This window comes from Petromyzon marinus, chromosome 27 (genome assembly GCF_048934315.1).
Source record: "Petromyzon marinus isolate PM22_M1 ecotype Great Lakes invasive population chromosome 27, UKy_Petmar_22M1.pri1.0, whole genome shotgun sequence".
Classification (NCBI taxonomy): Eukaryota; Metazoa; Chordata; class Hyperoartia; order Petromyzontiformes; family Petromyzontidae; genus Petromyzon; species Petromyzon marinus.
Window position 1 is genome coordinate 1,450,906 of NC_133693.1, and position 15,063 is coordinate 1,465,968.

The following is a 15,063-nucleotide window of genomic DNA, read 5'->3' on the forward strand; positions in this document are numbered from 1 at the left end:
ATGCACTGCTGTTTACATAATAACTCCAACCCTCAATGTAGATTAAGTTTCACCACCGTTATGCGCAGATGCACGTGCGATCAACTCATCCGGAATGCGCCCCCATCCCGTCAGACTTTGAGCCTGGACAGCGCTTGGAGAGGTCACCGTCATGCACAAACGCGCTGTCATGGGGCTTACAGGGCTTGGTTTTGGGCAGCAGAGCAGCGCTGGATACATCCTTTGTTACGTTCGACTCCTATGCTCCCCGCCTTCACTAAAACGCACTGAGGGTAGAGCGAAGGCCTTGACCCGCACGCTGCGGGCAGGTCCTCATCCAGCAGTGGATTGACTATCAGTCTGTACATCTACATCCGGGCCCAGTGACACAAATGTCTCATGTGCGGGGAGCACTGGGGATGCAAACAAATCAAAAACGGTATAAAAACACTAATTCAGGAGAGAAAAAAATGGTGTGTAGAACTCTGATCTTTTCCAGTGCATAATGCTTTTCCTCATCACAGTCCAAGGAAACGCACAATGAGATTGTGTACGAAAGGACAATATGACGACACGGTCCTGGGTATGCATCTTGCTGGGTAAGGCACGGGGGGCACGAGCTATGGGGCAGGGAGACACGAGGCATGGAGAAAAAGGGCACAGGTCATGGGACGTGGGCACACGCAGACATGGGGCACGGAGACACGGGGCACGGCACCAAGTGGCACACCTGTACATCAAGGGGCTGCAGCTGCTGGAGGATGGCGAGGACGAGGTCGCGGTGCACTGCCACGAGGTTGCGCGCTGCAGCTCCTAGCAGAGCCTGCCCTCCTGCTCTCAGCAAGGGCAGCTCCTCCAACAGCTGGGCATTGAGGGCAACGTAGTCCTTCTGGGTGGCCTGCAGCGGGGAGGGAGTTGGCGATCCAATAATTTATTAGTTTAATTTGATTTATTTTAGTTTCATAGTTGTACTCCACAATTTTATTTCTCACGCTTCTCTGCCTCAGCAATGTAGGTCAGTTACATTTATATTGTTGAAATGTTAAATGGGCCCAGGAATGCACTACTAGGGGGATTGAACCTTGTCCTCAAAAAAACAAACCTTCCCACGATGCATTGTGCCAGCAATACTTTCAAAAATGTACTTTTAATATAAGTTTGTGTATTTTGTAATACTTTTGATGGAAGTGTACAGTGAGGGAAAAAAGTATTTGATCCCCTGCTGATTTTGTACGTTTGCCCACTGACAAAGAAATGATCAGTCTATAATTTTAATGGTAGGTTTATTTGAACAGTGAGAGACAGAATAACAACAAAATCCAGAAAAACGCATGTCAAAAATGTTATAAATTGATTTGCATTTTAATGAGGGAAATAAGTATTTGACCCCCTCTCAATCAGAAAGATTTCTGGCTCCCAGGTGTCTTTTATACAGGTATACAGCTGAGATTAGGAGCACACTCTTAAAGGGAGTGCTCCTAATCTCAGCTTGTTACCTGTATAAAAGGCACCTGTCCACAGAAGCAATCAATCAGATTCCAAACTCTCCACCATGGCCAAGACCAAAGAGCTCTCCAAGGATGTCAGGGACAAGATTGTAGACCTACACAAGGCTGAAATGGGCTACAAGACCATTGTCAAGCAGCTTGGTGAGAAGGTGACAACAGTTGGTGCGATTATTCGCAAATGGAAGAAACTCCAAAAAACTGTCAATGTCCCTCGGCCTGGGGCTCCATGCAAGTTCTCACCTCGTGGAGTTGCAATGATCATGAGAACGATGAGGAATCAGCCCAGAACTACACGGGAGGATCTTATCAATGATCTCAAAGCAGCTGGGACCATAGTCACCAAGAAAACAATTGGTAACACACTATGCAGTGAAGGACGGAAATCCTGCAGCGCCCGCAAGGTCCCCCTGCTCAAGAAAGCACATAAACATGCCCATCTGAAGTTTGCCAATGAACATCTGAATGATTCAGAGGACAACTGGGTGAAAGTGTTGTGGTTAGATGAGACCAAAATGGAGCTCTTTGGCATCAACTCAACTCGCCGTGTTTGGAGGAGGAGAAATGCTGCCTATGACCCCAAGAACACCATCCCCACCGTCAAACATGGAGGTGGAAACATTATGCTTTAGGGGTGTTTTTTCTGCTAAGGGGACAGGACAACTTTACCGCATCAAAGGGACGATGGACGGGGCCATGTACCGTCAAATCTTGGGTGAGAACCTCCTTCCCTCAGCCAGGGCATTGAAAATGGGTCGTGGATGGGTATTCCAGCATGACAATGACCCAAAACACACGGCCAAGGCAACAAAGGAGTGGCTCAAGAAGAAGCACATAAAGGTCCTGAATTGGCCTAGCCAGTCTCCAGACCTTAATCCCATAGAAAATCTGTGGAGGGAGCTGAAGGTTCGAGTTGCCAAACGTCAGCCTCGAAACCTTAATGACTTGGAGAAGATCTGCAAAGAGGAGTGGGACAAAATCCCTCCTGAGATGTGTGCAAACCTGGTGGCCAACTACAAGAAACGTCTGACCTCTGTGATTACCAACAAGGGTTTTGCCACCAAGTACTAAGTCATATTTTGCAGAGGGGTCAAATACTTATTTCCCTCATTAAAATGCAAATCAATTTATAACATTTTTGACATGCATTTTTCTGGATTTTTGTTGTTGTTATTCTGTTTCTCACTGTTCAAATAAACCTACCATTAAAATTATAGACTGATCATTTATTTGTCAGTGGGCAAACATACAAAATCAGCAGGGGATTAAATACATTTTTCCCTCACTGTATCTGCTCCTCAATAGTTACTTTCAGCGAGCTATTCATATGACCATTTCAAAATTGGTCATCAGAAAATGTTTATAAAATGTCAATTTATCATGTCCATGAGTCAATTGTTGTCTCCAACTCGTATTCACTCTTACTGGCCTCTTTATATATTGCCCAAAATGTCATCTATATATTTTTCCTTTAAAGGACACAATGTTACTGATTAATGTATTCAGTTTATTTGTCAATATTGCATCCTCCATTTTGAGTGCCAGAGGTACAGTTGCATTATCTTAATTACATAACTATGGCATTTTACAAAAATAACCGTAAATCAACACTGGCCAAAAAAGTCAACCCTTATAATTATATTTGTTTCTGCACTTAATTTTGATAAATTACAGCTGTGTTTACATAACAGGAAACAAACAATGTTCATTAATCACAAACTTAAAAGCAAACACTCTCTAAAAAAATCACAAGTTCAGTATAATTATGCATACGCATATATTATGCAATGCTTTTCAACATACTTACTCTTGGGAGTGTGTAATTATTAGTAGGGAAGCCGATGCTGGCTGTCTGGGCAAAAAAGAATTCATATTTGTAAATAATGTGTTGTTCTGCAACATGTCTCCCAAGATTCGGGCAACCCTTTGATCAATATGGCTGGTGTTCGAGGGGGAAGTCCTAAATAGTTATGTTTATAATGTATCGTATTTATGCTAGTTATATCGTTCCCCCCCCCCCCCTGCCGTTACAGATGGATGAAGCTAATGCATAAATGCTTTCGACCAGAGTTGGAAAGCGTTGCACGAGATGATGAAGCATAGCGCAGACGCACTCCGGCTGGAGCAATACCTGCAGCTCCTCCGACTCGGGCCGGTCCCGGTTGCGCTCGCTTGCTTCGCGGCGTGCGCTGTAGTCCAGCAGCTTGTCGTAACGCTTCTGCACGAGCTTGTGCGGCCCCGCAAAGGAGGCCAGCAGGGCGGACAGAGGGGAGATCACCAGCCGGTCCACGCGATCCTTCTGGAAGCGTCACGCGAAGTGAGAAAGCATGACGGGTCACGTCGTTAGCGTTCCAGTGGCAACTACAGATGAAAGCGGAGGGTCAAATTGATGATGACTGTCCGAGTGAGTATGCTTCACCACGGTTGAGTTTTTGTTTTCTATATTTGCATTTTCCCATAATTTTTTCGCGATTGTGCTGTTGGTGTCAGGTCATGAGGACGAAGGATCCATTTGGATCTCTCACAGCACTGTGCGACTCTCCATTTAAGAGAATGGCCCAAAGAAGCAGATATCAGAGAGCTACTCTGATATCTCATCCAGTGACACTGTGTGGTCCACACGGTGGGGGGCAGCACTTTCCCACCCACCCTGCTGCAGAGTAATGTCTGTCACATGACAGCGAAACCGATATTTGTAATACTCACAGCTGGAATTTAGTAAACAAAAATTAGTGCACAACCAAATTTAATTATCGTTTAATGCACAGTCATTGGGGGGTGGGGGTTGAGACCATCACTCCACTTAAGAGCCCAGTTTGAACACAGGTGGCTGGCCGGATTTGAACACATTAACTCACCAGTGCCAGCTCGGCTCAGTACTTGGACATCTGAGCTACCCAGGCACTTCTAGTTCAGTCACCTTTATTTAGAATATGCCATTGCCAGGTGATTCGGTACAGTGATTGTCAATCCGACCTACGTGTACTGCGTACAAACTGAGGGAAGGACTCGGTGGCGATGTGCCGGCACGTGTGTTGGTAGCGATCGGCGTCGGGTTTGGCGTGAAGTGCCGAGAAGCTGGAGGAGCACTGAAGCTCGGCAGCCAGAGCTTCCTGAGCGGGGAACGGCACACGGCAGAGCGGACACCGTGCGATTCACGTGACAGAGCAAGTGGTGACAGAGCCACAACAAATATCCCTCCCCCTCTCGACGTACAGCCGACCGTCACTACTAATCCCACCGCATCATTCGCTGAAACAGCATTGAAAAATAACTGTTTAAATCACTTGACAACAATGAAGCATGGACGTGACATCATATAACTATGATGAACCACATACGTACATATTGTAGACTTAAAGCTCTTTTGTCAATCCAGTGCTGTATGAGAGCCTCCCGGTGCCGTGCAGGCCATGGGGGCTATTTGATTAAACGTCACCACCACGCTGGTCAGTGTAGGCTGGTAAAGGTGTTAAGCACAGATTTGGAAGCATAGAATTATATTACAACAATAGTATTATATATATATAACTGAACTGCCCTATGCTGGTCACCACACAGCACAGCCTTACTATTATAAACATCTGCAGGAGTATGTACTTCATATAGAGATATGTTATTATCTTAAACCATACCGCTAAAATGGGCACAGCAATTATAATTACACTCACAACACATACTTTTTCATATTGTGCACCAAGCAGACATAATAACATCTTTCATTTTTTATGTTTAAAAAAATATACAGATCAACGGCCATATTAATTACACCGAGCAAGACGGGAATTATTCCATGAATCAGTGCGAGATGGTGAGCGAGCAGAGCTGTGCCTGGGTGGCACGTGTCCCGTTTGTACCCGCAGCTGCTGGGTGTAGAGAGAGAGGCTGCGCAGGAAGGACTTGACAGCGCGCTCGAGGCCACGGAAGCCTCGCTCCTCCTCCTCAAATGCCTCGTCCCGGATCTAACACCCACCACGCACACACAAACACCACAATACAATTACACAACACATCGTTGGTTCACAGCAAGCATTACGATTCGTCATTGATTCTTGGATTTGGCCGCGTAATGAGCTGGTCAATTGTCGTGAAACCATCCATCATCCGACATTGCCAAACAAACTACAATGTCCCATGTACAAGCGTAAAACGTACCAAACCTTAATGTCTCAAGAGTCCTAACCAGTAAGTTGAAGAACAATTCTCAACCAAATTTACCAATTAGTTACCATGAAGTTTGCCTTTAAACTGCAACAAATGCACCTCCGATTAGCACGGTTGGCTAGATGCAGTGCGAAAGAAGTTCACCATCCACACATTCAGAAGAAGATCCGGAAAGTAATAATACAATTTCTGCATTTTAACTCAACCAGTAAGGTTTGTCATGTAAAAAACGCACCAATTATTTACTACTTCAGCCCACCGGTGTGTTGGAGAGTAAATCCACAACATTTACAATTTGAGTAGGACGACGTTTCGCTCGTAATTACATCAACCAGCATCATCGGGCGATTTGCCAGAATAGTGAAGCGATCCAGCTGCTTCCGGTCTTAAATAGAGCAAGATGATGCCATCACTGTGAACCCATCAGGTGCAGAGATCAGAGGGGGAGGAGGGGGGATTTATTGTAATTAAGCCTGTAACTGTCAGAGCGGTTAAAATCATTTGTATTTCTCTCAATTTCAATAGATTCTCGAATAAGTCCCGGCCAATAATAATTATTTTTACACAACACTTCAAAGTTAGCAAAATCAATTGAGTGTCCTTGTTGGAAACCATGCTCTGCAACTGCCAACAGTTGTTTTTGTGAGTATTTAATGTTTATTTGGTGTTTAGTCTTACGCTAAAGTTCCGTCCCGTCTGTCCAATAGCATCTGCCACATACGTAATTAATCCAAAACACGCCTTCTGTTGATAACTTAGGCAATTCATTTCTAGTACAAGATACTAGTTTTTGAATTTTGTGTACTGTGCCAAATCTTACTCTAATTTTTTTTCCAAAACTCTACCTAGTTTGTGAGTTACTCCCGTAATATGGTATTTTAATTGTTTCAATAACACGATCACTTTCAGCAGTATTGCTGCCGTATTTCCGATCTTGGTTTGGCTTTCAATGCTCTGTTAATTTTTGTATTATTGTAGCCATTTAATCGTAGAGCTTCTTTAACATGTTTAATCTCGCTCCTCAGACTATCACCATCTGACACTGTTTCATCCCAATGTATGAGTGTCTTGATGAGAGAGGATTTCCGTGGGGGGTGATGATGGGAATCTGCCGTCAGATAGGCATCAGTGTGCGTTTCCTTTCGGTAAACGCTGTGTGTTATTTTGCCATTTAGGCCACATCTGAGAAAAATATTCAGGAATGGGAGTGTGTTATTCACCTCCACTTCCATTGTGAACTGGATGGCCGGGTTTTGCGAATTGAGATAAGTTCGAAATTAATTGAGTGTATATTTACTATGTGGCCAGACAATCAAAGTGTCATCTACATTTCTTAACCAAAACGATGGATTTAGTGTACTTGTAGCAAGTGCTCTTGCTTCAACTTTTCCATGGACAGATTCGGTATAGCAGGAGACAAAGCAGAGCCCATTGCTGCTCCTTCCTTTGTTATTACTCGATGTGCAGGTAAATAAGACAAGTTTAACAAGAGATATTCCAAAACTAGCTGACCATTGTTTAAATAACACTTATTTCTTAGGGAGAGGTGATTTCTTTAAACAAAACAGATGGAATATTACATTTTGTAGAGAGAAGCAGTTAGTCATCGGCAAACAAAGAGAGATCGAGCCCTTGTACTGCCTGCACAGGCTTGTAGGGGTAAGTGTTATTAGTGAGCTCATTAAAAACTGGCACAGCACAGGATGGGGTGGTATGGTGTGGCCAGTAGCACACCTGGCTGCCTTTGTCTGCCCAAGCTAATATTTACGCACGGTAAACAGTGACTCATTTGAAGATGATTGGATGGAAAGGAGGCCTAAAAGCATTTAGATATTTGCCACTGATGTTGGCTGTGACGGGAATCAAACTTTGGACACCGGGTTCGAAGCTCAGTGCGCTGAACACACGACCACTCCACACACCACACGTAGACACACACAGACAAAACTACTACATGCATAAATGTATCACAACCCGACACATGGAACCACAATCACAATCATGAACCTAATATCGCTGGAAGTCGCCCTACGAACGAAAATGCGCCACAACCGAAAACAGTCCAAAATCGTTTGCACATACAAAGGTGCCGCAGTGGGAAAATGAGCTCAGCTAACCAGGTGGCGCCACTGTACCTGGGAGGCCATGCCTGTCAGATGCTTGAGGTGGCCACTGACGCGGCTCGACTTCTTCAGAATGGAATGCATGTTCAGTTTGGAGAGCTTGTCAATCAGTGAAGAATCATCATCTTTTCTGTACTTGACCACTGCCGAGAAATTGAATAACGTCAGAAAATAACAATTAAAAAAGGCAATGGTGATGTTTCACCACCACGTCAAGAAACCACGTGCTCGGGAGTATCTCTGACAGCACAGTGCAGTGTGGGGGACGCGTGGCAAGCACCATGCACACACTAAGGCCGTATTCTTCATCACGGCTCACAGCTCAGGCTTGCCTCTGGCTCAAGTGAGATGGCTCAAAGCCATGCTTAACTTGAGCCAGCTCTGGACAAGGTCTCAGCCATACTAAGAATTTCCATGAGCTGAGCCTCAGTCAAACCATGGGCTCAGTCATCTGAAAGTAACTGAGCGGCTCAAGCCTGAAATGAGCCGTGTTAAGGGGTCATGCCAGAGCCTAGCCGTGACTGTGAATATGGCCTTACATGGAGACCATGTGCAGACAGGGGAAGTGGGACCCTTAAAGGCAGACATGAAAAAGATAGACACAAACCCAGAGACACATGTGCAGATAGAAGAAGAGCGACGAATACGTACAAATCCACATAGCCAAGGAGAAAAATCTGATCATCTTTGGGGGGGGACCCTAAAACAGTTGAGACCGACTAGGATCAGCACTGGGGAAGTGCACCAAGTGTCCCAATGGCACCAACCAAGTTCACGCTCCGTTGCAGTATGTCACCGTTAGGGTGGCCCACAACCACAGCTCTACTGACCCCCTATCCAAAAGGAGCTGGAGCCGGGCGCCTGTGGACGTGGTCACGCAAACACGACTAACCCAGGTCCTTCCGGCGCTTGAACTCGTTGATGTTGTGGTTGAGCTGTCGCAAGGCGACGAGCGCTTTGCTCAGCGACGGCTGATCAGGGTGAGACGGTGGCGTGGCTCCCAGGAGCTCGGTCAGCAGCAGCGGGTAGCGCATCACCCTCTGCACTGGCTTGATGAGCAGGGCCCCCAGGTTAATGTAGTTGGACCTTTCCCTGGTTATAATAAAAAAATCAACCATCAGAAATGTCAACGTAAACACACCAACCTCTCGCATGCAAACAATCATGTCTGTTGCTTACAAAAGATGTATTGGTTTGGGTGATGTAGGTTTTGGATACACCTTGGCCAGGAAATGGCATTTCAGCAACACTGAATCCGAGCGTGTGAATCACTGCATGCTTGGGTTTTGAATAAACGCACTGCTAAAAGCACGTAACATTTCCAAAACATACACACGTCACCTCATATTTTTGAGACACACTGCCATCTGTGCCTTGATGTCCTCATCCTTCTCGCTGGCCTCCAGGAGCGAGATCGCGTCATCGTGGTTGCGGCAGTACACCTTGTAGACCTCCTCAAGCTCGCTTTTGAAGGCGAGGAAGATCTCGCCTGGAGACAACAAGACGTCGTCACCGTAAGATACCCGGCCATCGGCAGATAACGTAGCTGGCATGTATGCTGAACTGCTTTCGCACCGTACGTAACCAACCGTGCTAATTATCGGAGGTGCTGTGTGTCGACGGAACTGCAAACCAAAATGTATTAAATACCCAATGCATATCAAGTCAACACACTAACAAAAATTGTACTCTCTGCCTTCAGCTTGTTTAATAAATGAAGAGGGCAATGGACAATGCGGCGTTTACCACGTACCGATCTTCTGGTCGTCGGGGCGGGCGATGTGGACGGCTGACTGCAGCGACTCGTAGAAGCGGGCGTTCACTTCTAGCACTGCCTCCAGGTTCCCAAACAGCCCCTCCACATCCAGATTGGCCACCTGGGACAGAGAGCGTTCCATCAGTCTTCCACGTCGGCAACGGCATGCGGCGCGGTCCAATCGGCAAGGCGACAACATCGCACCACCATGATGACACGTCTACATTCATCGCTGATTCTCATCTGTTGTCCTGCCCCTCCATTTGCAGTGCAAGGATTCTGCATCCCCCTCCCCCCCCCACCAGCAGCAGGCATGGAGAGAGGAAATATTTTCCAGAGCTCAGCATGGAAAGCTCCAAGTAAAATTAAACCCTGACCCATAGCCTTGAAAATAACTCAATTGGGCTTAAATTTAGCAATCAATTAGCTTCATTATGCAATCAATTAGCTCCAAGTCACTCTTGCAAATGAGAATCATCCTGGTCTCTTGACTTTTCGCCTGGTTAAAAATAAAAATTGAGCAGTATAAAACTTCTTTCCCCCAGCCATCTGTGCTGTCAACCCAATACCACTAATCAAGCAAAGGCTCATAACCTTACACTTTTCCTCCACCAATAATCGACGTCTTTTTCTATAAAAAAAATGCCCATTTTCTGTAGTGTCTTAAGATATGGTCACATTTAGATGCCATGTATATTCAAATTGCACTGTAACTTAATGTTACAATGCAATTTGTATTATCAAGTTGGAGTGTAACTTGATATACGGTCCTCCGATTACCAATAGATTCCTCCCTCTTCATTTCGTGAGTGGAGCACGGTGAAAGTATAAGAAAACAAATGTTCAACATGTGATTCAACCCGAAAGACCACGCACACTTGTATTATGAGGATTAAGAGTGGCTACGAAAACCTACCCGTTAAATTGTGTGACAAACTGCACTGTACTGCAACGCAAGCCAAAATTAGTCGACCTGTGTTTTCCTGAGCGGGATGTAGATCTCCTCCCTGCAGAACTGTAGGTCGGCCAAGTAGTCCCTCTCGGTTCGCAGCAGCTCCTCCAGAACCATCTTGCGCTTCTCCAGCGCTCGGCCCGGCTGAGGGCCCTGTAGCGCCCTGGCCTCGGGGGCGGCGCCGTTCGGTGGCCCGCCCACGTGGGCGGCGCCCCCGTTCATCGGAGCAGAAGGCCCACTCAGCAGCGTCATGTTATCTGAGAAGTTCAAAAGGGACGGGTTCGTAAATCAAAAATAAATACGCATAACGGCAAACGGGTGGCGCTTTCAGTGTGCAACGTAGAAAGGTGAAGGTGCGCAGTCCTGCGATTGCTTGCTCGTGCCACGGCTGGCAAAATGGCCTCCGCTAGAGAAAACTCGAGAGACCACCTGGTCTACTCTTGCATGCTGGCCATCAACTAACTGTGGCGCAATTATTTATACAGCCGTGTGAAGAGAGGTGGGGATAATTAGCAAGCTTGCCGAATGTTTTAACTGCCACGCCAGGAGGTCAGATCAAACCGGCGACCTCTTGATTGCAAGTCCAGTGTGCTAACCATTACACCGTGGTTTAGTACTGCATAATTAATGTATAAATAAGTACAGTAAAACCTTGGATTGCGAGTAACTTGGTCTGCGAGTGTTTTGCAAGACGAGCAAATTTTTAAAATAAATTTTAACTTGATAAACCAGCGAGGTCTCGCAATACGAGCAGTACGTATACGCTTTGTCTGCAGAGCGTCACGTGATCACAACTGAGCCGATGGTTCTTCTCTCTCGCTACGGGATTGTGGATAATCATCTCCCATGCTCGGACTCAGTCGGCGTGCCTCACTCGTATAGTCAACATCCGTGCGAGCGTATACTGTTTACTATAGTGTTGTGACCACGTGTGTGTGTGCGTAAAGCATATTTTTTATTTTGTGTCCAAGTGTAGTGACTGTTCTTTTGTAACTGTACTGCAACAATGGGCCACTCCTCTCCTCTCTGTCGTCTCCCTCACACCAGCCACGATTAAATTTAATTAATTTGATTACTTTATATTAAATTTAAATAAAAATATAAAAAGGTATTTTGTATTAATCATTGTTATATGAATATTTTTGGGTTGTGGAACGAATCATCTCAGTTTCCATTATTTCTTATGGGGAAATTCGCTTTGATATACGAGTGCTTTGGATTACAAACACGTTTCCGGAACGAATTATGCTCGCAATCCATGGTTTTACTGTATAAGCAATGCCTTTACCAAATCAGCCAGAATGTGCTGGATCGGAAGCTCATCAGGGTTCATTCTGGAGAGTTCGTGGATAGTAGAGGGGTAACCACTATGCACAGGTTTTTACATACTGCAGGGCAGCATGGTGGGAAGCAGAGGGCAATGCAGCAATATAGAATGCAGTACTCTTTGCTCACGCATCCATGGTTCTCGTCTTCAAATACCCGCACTGTCCAGCATTCTGAAGTATGGCCAAATTACACCTATGTGACATCTAAATGGGAGTGACTTTGAATAGTTTTAGTTTGAAAAACAGAAAAAAATATCCACCAATACAAATAAATCATGACTTTTACTGCAAATTGTGATATTTTAAAACTACTACTATACTATCTAGCTAGCGTACCCGACCTTGTCAATGCTTTTACGTTATCTCCATACATGACCGGTTTGAACAAGCACATGAGAAATGAGGCACCTGTTTGCCTCTGCCGGTCTGGCCGCCCTTGGGCCAGTACTCTGTATGTTCTGCATTAGCCATACAGCTTTGCTTCAATGCCATCACCAAGGACTTGGGCTAATCCATGGAAACGGCAAACAGCAATTCTAAATTGCCCAGCCACGGCACGCTGAAAATAAAATCCCACAATATTCGAGTGTATTTGCTCTCCCGAAAAAATGTACATAACACAATTACACTTGCAGTGCCCAACTCATTATGTAGCATATGCAAACTAATGTTGTGTTGCTTGGGGACACTGTGGGTATCTCATTCTTTGGGTGTTTCGGTAAAGTCACATAGAACAAAAATATGTGTTCTATCTCCACACATAAAACTGTATCTTTTAGTCTATCAGCCGACCAGTGTTCCAGAGCAATATTATCAAACAGCATTTGTTGACGTAAGCAAACTCTGTGCAAGTTTTGACGAATGTCTCTTCCCAATAAGATCTGGTAGTCCACCAGCTTTTTTTTAAACAATTCTTATTGTTGACGAGACCCAACTATTGCAACAAATGTCGTTTGATGCTATTAGTCTGGTAAGCAAAAAGGCTTGAGCACTAAAATGCATCTTTATGTGTGGAGGAAAAAACGTAGTTATGCTCATTTATACGTAATTATGCAGTGGTTGAGCACACGTAGTGCGTTTTATATTTTCCAATGCAGCACAAAGGCGTCTCTCTCGTCTTCCCATCCACCCCAATAGTGATTTCCATCACAGCCCCCGTGCGAGAGCCCCGTCCGGGCACAGAGGCATGTTCACGCCGCCTGCACTGGCTTGCTGTGGCATTGTGCTGGAGATGGGGGTGACCTGCCGGGCGTGAGAACACAAGGGGAGCACCGGGGGGGGGGGGGCGCACGGGGGGGGGGGGCACACGCGCCGTCGCGTGAGCTGCCGCCGCCGCCCACCCCCGTGTGGCGGTCTCGCCCTTCCTCGTCCAAGCAACCCCCCCCCCAACCCCCCAGCTGCTTGCGAGTAATTACCGACATATCCCACTAGAACACGGTGAAGATTATAGAGAAAACAACATTTTAATTCAAAGCTGCGACATGACCCCCAGGAATCCCAATGCACTTTCCGAATGTTCCTCCGACCTCCCCTCTGTTGCTTACGAGTAGCTGTCAGCTTTTGATCAATAGGGTGATCCATTTATAGATACTACACACAATGAGAATAGGGAGATATAGATAAAACGAAGCATTAACTCATAGCCTCTACATGTCTAGCTCTCTGATGTGTTCGCTCCACGTGCTGGGAGCTGAAGCTATACAGCACAACCCTGGAAACCTACAGTGGTATTCTTGTACATGTCTTCGACAAATCTCATGACGCAAATTAAATCTGTTAACACGCGACACTCTCAATCATAGGCAGTATGAACTGCTCACAACGCTTCATGATGCGCGAGCTGAGGTCATTGCTCCCACACATGTCACGTGTACAAGGTCGACGGCGAGTGGGGCATCTCCAAACGGACCTCCATGTTAATTGAAACTTCACACTAAACTTTTTAACATTGCAAGTCCATATTAAACAAGCTGCATGCATGTACAACGCCTTTCACATTGCACGTAGCCAACCGTGCTCATCGGAGGTACCGAAGCTTGGCCGAAGCCACAATAAGAATGTTAGTAACATTTACGCACCAGCAGCAACTGTTACTGTAACATACACAGGCGAAAAAATGCGCAATTCATTTGGGAGTTAATCAGAATCGCCGTTTCTAATTAATCCATTTGAATAGGTCTGGATAGGCAAGGTTAAGTGTCAGCTCTTTTCAAAAGACAATGGAGGACAAAGGCTACGGGGTGCACCGCTTGTTCCAGTTGTGAGAGCAGATTACAACTGGACAGGGTAGCACAGTAGGCGGCGGGGCCTTAAATAGTCAACAAACTTCACGTACACCAACTGAGCTGCAGTTAAAACAGCGGACAACACTCCGTACCTGTATAGAAAGACGGCACCTCGAACATCACACACCTGTCGTCACACCTTGCTGCATAACAGGCGCGCGTGGGATATAAGTTATCCTCGCTGGAAGCGAGCTCGTCTTCCAGCACGGCCATGAGCCTCTCTCGCTCTTGTTACGTTTTGTTTTCTCTCCCGCAGACGCCAGAGCGGCTGGGGTCCAACCTGTACCGCCCACCCACCAAACCCAGCACCCCGTTCCACAAAACAACCCCAAAGCTCCCAGTACAAACAAGGGGCCTTTTCAGCCGCACAGCAATTAACATCTCAATGGGCCAGCTACGGCCAAAGATGAGATAACAAAAGGCAGCCCCCCCCCCCCAGCAGAAGAGAAAACGTGGGGCGGATCATTGTACACGAGCGTCCAAGTACAGCATTATCAAATTACATGACCGCCGAGGTAAAATCGTCTTGGCATACATAAGTAAAAAATGTGCGAATGTAACACTAAAAATAACAGTTCACGTATGTTTTTTACTCAAGATACCACAAAGTAAAATCCAATATCCACTGCATTTTACTCTAGTGCCGGGTGGAACAAATACACAAAGGCCAAAGACCTCTGAGGGGCCACGGCCAGCAGACAACCCACGGGTTTCTGGTAAAAGTCTGTGTTCCTAAAGCAGTAACATCAAATGCACTCCCTAGCGTCCAAAATATTGCACATGCCAGCAAACGTCAGGATGAGGTCAGTTTGTGACAGGTCAGAAACTGGAAAATGAACTCAAAAGCAAATACACTTTTACCGGAGCCATATACACACACACACGAGCACGTATGCTCAGTGTGCAGCTGTTTCCCAGTAACGCACGTAAGGCATGCCGCTTGAAAACACGGCAGTCTCTCGATGGCAGTT

The 15,063-nt window shown here is 45.9% G+C and overlaps 1 protein-coding gene across 7 annotated transcripts in view; it reads right to left on the minus strand.

Moving 5' to 3' along the window:
* DNMBP (dynamin binding protein) overlaps positions 1-15,063 on the minus strand; it is a 46,634-nt gene that overhangs the window by 14,360 nt on the left and 17,211 nt on the right. For 4 of the 7 annotated variants that reach the window (XM_032961830.2, XM_032961829.2, XM_076069997.1 and 1 more), the window contains 9 exons: positions 10,501-10,736; positions 9,525-9,648; positions 9,113-9,260; positions 8,664-8,863; positions 7,784-7,914; positions 5,342-5,446; positions 4,478-4,597; positions 3,616-3,783; positions 710-877 (listed from right to left, as the gene is read on the minus strand). In XM_032961830.2, the coding sequence (XP_032817721.2) occupies positions 710-877; positions 3,616-3,783; positions 4,478-4,597; positions 5,342-5,446; positions 7,784-7,914; positions 8,664-8,863; positions 9,113-9,260; positions 9,525-9,648; positions 10,501-10,736 (1,400 nt within the window). Of the gene's footprint in view, positions 1-709; positions 878-3,615; positions 3,784-4,477; positions 4,598-5,341; positions 5,447-7,783; positions 7,915-8,663; positions 8,864-9,112; positions 9,261-9,524; positions 9,649-10,500; positions 10,737-14,184; positions 15,057-15,063 lie in introns of those variants that run through there. The other 3 variants (XM_032961832.2, XM_032961833.2, XM_032961831.2) reach the window with 3 other exon arrangements.